Consider the following 3,428-nt stretch of genomic DNA (forward strand, 5'->3'; position numbering starts at 1 on the left):
CGTGTCCCGGACCTTTCCGCTGTGCGGGTTCTCGCTTCTGCCTCCCGCCTGCGCGTGCAATGCCCCTTCTCATGCCTGCCCGTGGCACGGGCACGGCTCCCTGTTGCACGCGCATGTGTGACTCCGGCCCACGTGTGCGGCTCCCTTGCACGCGCAGCCCCCGCTCGCACGCCCGCTTCTTCCTTGCAGGCATCCATGCAGGTTCTCTCTCGCACGGGCATGTAATGCGCACACGCGTGCTGGCACAGCTCCCCCTTGCACGCCCGCAGCTCCCATCCTCGTGCGTGCAAACACACGCGTGTGCCCGCCGACCACCGAGTGCCTGCTGCAGGTGGGGGCCCTCCCCGACACCCCGGCCCCCGCCGGAGCCCAGGTTTTATTGCTCCCAGCATCCGCAGGAGGCAAAGTCCAGGGTGGAGGGAGGCACGGGGTGTGGGGGGGTGACTCACAGCCCCGGCCCCCCCGCCAGTGCCACCCTTTCCGTCACACCGGGCGATGTGCCGTGCCTGGCCCTGCCCGGCCGTGCCGTGCTTTGCCGTTCCCTGCTGGGAATTTCTGTCCCTGGCACCCGACCCAGCGGGACCCGGCTGGTGTGGGCAGCCCCTGGCCCACGGTCTTTTCCCGGTGACCCCCAGCATGCTGGTGGGGACGGGCTGCAATACCCCGCTTTGGTCGGGGACATGCCAACCCGGTGCTGTTCCCAGGGATCCAGACTGTGCTGTGTGTGGACCCCACGCTGACCACCCCGTATTACCCACAGCGATTCTTGCCCACCTCCCCTGGGACGGGGACGCCCATGACCCCACTCTGGGAGGTGGGAGGTAAGAGGATGCTCGGACACGAGGGATTTGGGACATGGAGCGTTTCTGGGTGGTGGCCGAGCTCAGGGAGCCCTGTGCGGGGGTTCCCCCTCCTGCTGGCTCCCCCAGCCCTGCCATGGGTGCACCAGCCACCCAGGCAGGGGTGTTAGTAGTCCTAGCAGTAATTAGCTGCCTTAATGAGCAGAAAAAGCAGCTTTCTGCCCTTGCTGGAGGAGCAGATGGCACCCGGCGCTGGGTGGTGCTTTGCCCACCATCCGGCCGTGTTGCCCCACTAGCAAGGGGGGGCCTAGCGGCTGGAGGGGACACAGAGGTTAGCTGGTGCCACTCTGGGGAGGAAAAAGAGACCATGTCCCCCACATCCCAACTTAGAGGTCCCCAAGACCCCCTCCCCTCTGCCGGTGCCCTCCTCTACCATACCAAGGCTTCGGCAGGGGTGACCGGGTGCTTCTGGTTTAGGGGTGCAAGGAGGGACAGGGGGGATCATGTGTGCTGTTCCCTGCCATTCCCCCCAGCCCTATGGCTGGCTCATCTGCTGTCCTGCTGCCGGGCCCCCACCCGGCTCCCTTCGTGCGTACCAGCCAGTCCAGGAGGGCACTGCAGCCCCCAGACCAGCTGGGGTAAGTCTGAACTGATGGCTTGAACACCAAATTGCCACCCAGGCCTGATGGACGGAAAAGATGGAGGAGAGACAGCGGCGATTCACATGCCGGGAGGCTGGAAGGGAAATGCACACAGTAATGAACAATCTCAGAAGGATGCCAGCATTAGGGCAGGGTGGAGGGGGGGGAACTGGAGCACAATAAAACAATTAGAAAGGTGGTAATTACCAGTCTAATGAGATATCAGGTTGAATCTTAAAAGCATCAAGATTCTTCACAGCAAGATGTAGCTGCTGCAGTATTCATCCTCTGGGGCATTCTCTCGGACAAAACATTTCCTTTCCCGCAAGACCAACAGAAATTTGACAGAAGAGGCTCTGTGATGCAGCCTGTGTCTCTGAAATTGCCCAGTGCTCTCTTACCACCTGACCTGTGATCTTGCAGAAACGCCCAAAAGACCAGCGTTATTTGGAGGCAAGACGGGTTGCTCGGGTCTTCTGAGGACGCGGAGACCCCAGTTCTCCTCATCTGAGAAGATCGTGGCAAGGAGAGCCAGAGGGAGGGAGTGTGCCGTGCTCGGACGCGTGGGCAGGTCGGCCCCGGGCTGCTGCCTGGAAAGGTAGGGGGTCGGGATCGGAGCCCAGCCTGGGGAGCTGCTCGCGTCTCCCCGGGGCTCCCCACAGCCCCTCTCACTGCTCCCATGTGCATCCTCCCTCGGGTCGCCTGCGCCCCCCCCCCAGCCCATCACTGGTGAGGCAGCCACCTCCCCAGCCCTCCCGTCACCCCCCTGTCCCCAGCCCTGGTGTGCCACACCAGCAGGACCCCTCTCCCTGACACATCCTTCGGGGTCCCACTCACTCCCCGTCCACTCTGACCGCAGCTGGGGACCACGTCCCACCTCCCGTCATGGAGCTGAACCAGACATCCCCACCTCCCACATCACCTGTGCCGGAGACCGATGGAGAAGACCTGTGCAGGATAGATGTCACCGATGTGGCCGTAGACATGGTCACGCTGCTCATCTGCCTCTGCGGGCTGGTGGGGAACGGGGCCGTCCTCTGGTTCCTCGGCTTCCGCATCCGCAGGAATCCCATCACCGTCTACATCCTCAACCTGGCCGTCGCCGACTTCACCTTCCTCCTCTTCATGGTCACCTCATCCCTCCTCTACATGATGGAGAATGTCTTCTGCTCCGCTGTTGTGTCCTTGATGTACCTGAGGTCGCTTTTCCTGCTCTCGCTCTTCTCCTACAACATGGGCCTGTACCTCCTGACGGCCATCAGCATCGAGAGGTGCGTGTCCATCCTCTGCCCGCTCTGGTACCGCTGCCGCCGCCCCCAGCGCTTGTCGACCGTGGCGTGTGCCCTGCTCTGGGCCCTCTCCATCGCTGTCATTGCTGCAGTGACTTCTCTCTGCCTGTTGCACGAGCATGAGCACTGCCGGCTGGCTCTCATCTCCATGTACGTCCTCAACTTCCTTATTTTTGCCCCACCCATGGTCATTTCCAACGTGATCCTCTTCATTAAGGTCCTGTGTGGCTCCAAGCGACGTCAGCCCCGGAGGCTCTACATCGTTATCTTCCTCACCGTCCTCTTCTTTCTCATCTTTGGGGTTCCCCTCAGCGTCTGGAATTTCCTGCAGCAGTTCAGCTACACCATTGTGCTCTCCCAGGTTGTGTTCCTGCTCGCCTGCATCAACAGCAGCATCAACCCCTTCATCTACTTCTTGGTGGGGAGCTGCCGGAGGCACTGCTCCTTGGTGTCCCTCCAGGATGCCTTCCGGAAGGTCTTTGAAGAAACGGGGGTCACCACGATCTCCAGCTAAGAGGCCACTGTGTTCACACCAGCTTTGCTACCCACCCTGGCTTCATGCTCAGCTGCCTGCCCTTGCTCCCAGCCGGGCCTGCGAGATCACTTTCCTACAGCTGTGTGTCGAGACGCATCCCCTCCCTTAACCCACCCCGTCTTGATCCCAGCTTGTTCTCATCCCTGACCCAACCCCATCCCCA

The 3,428-nt window shown here is 61.8% G+C and overlaps 1 protein-coding gene across 1 annotated transcript; it reads left to right on the plus strand.

Annotated features, from left to right (window-relative positions):
• The first annotated feature begins 2,326 nt into the window (after positions 1-2,326).
• LOC104833296 (mas-related G-protein coupled receptor member H-like) lies at positions 2,327-3,244 on the plus strand. Its single transcript, XM_010569882.1, has one exon. It carries the CDS (start codon positions 2,327-2,329, stop codon positions 3,242-3,244), a length of 918 nt encoding a protein of 305 aa, XP_010568184.1.
• Positions 3,245-3,428: the final 184 nt, after the last annotated feature.

This window comes from Haliaeetus leucocephalus, unplaced genomic scaffold (assembly GCF_000737465.1).
Source record: "Haliaeetus leucocephalus isolate CR32 unplaced genomic scaffold, Haliaeetus_leucocephalus-4.0 Scaffold279, whole genome shotgun sequence".
NCBI classification, from domain to species: Eukaryota; Metazoa; Chordata; class Aves; order Accipitriformes; family Accipitridae; genus Haliaeetus; species Haliaeetus leucocephalus.

Excerpts from the sequence above, each read along its gene's own strand:
- LOC104833296 (XM_010569882.1), top strand. The coding sequence starts at position 2,327 with ATGGAGCTGAACCAGACATCCCCACCTCCCACATCACCTGTGCCGGAG.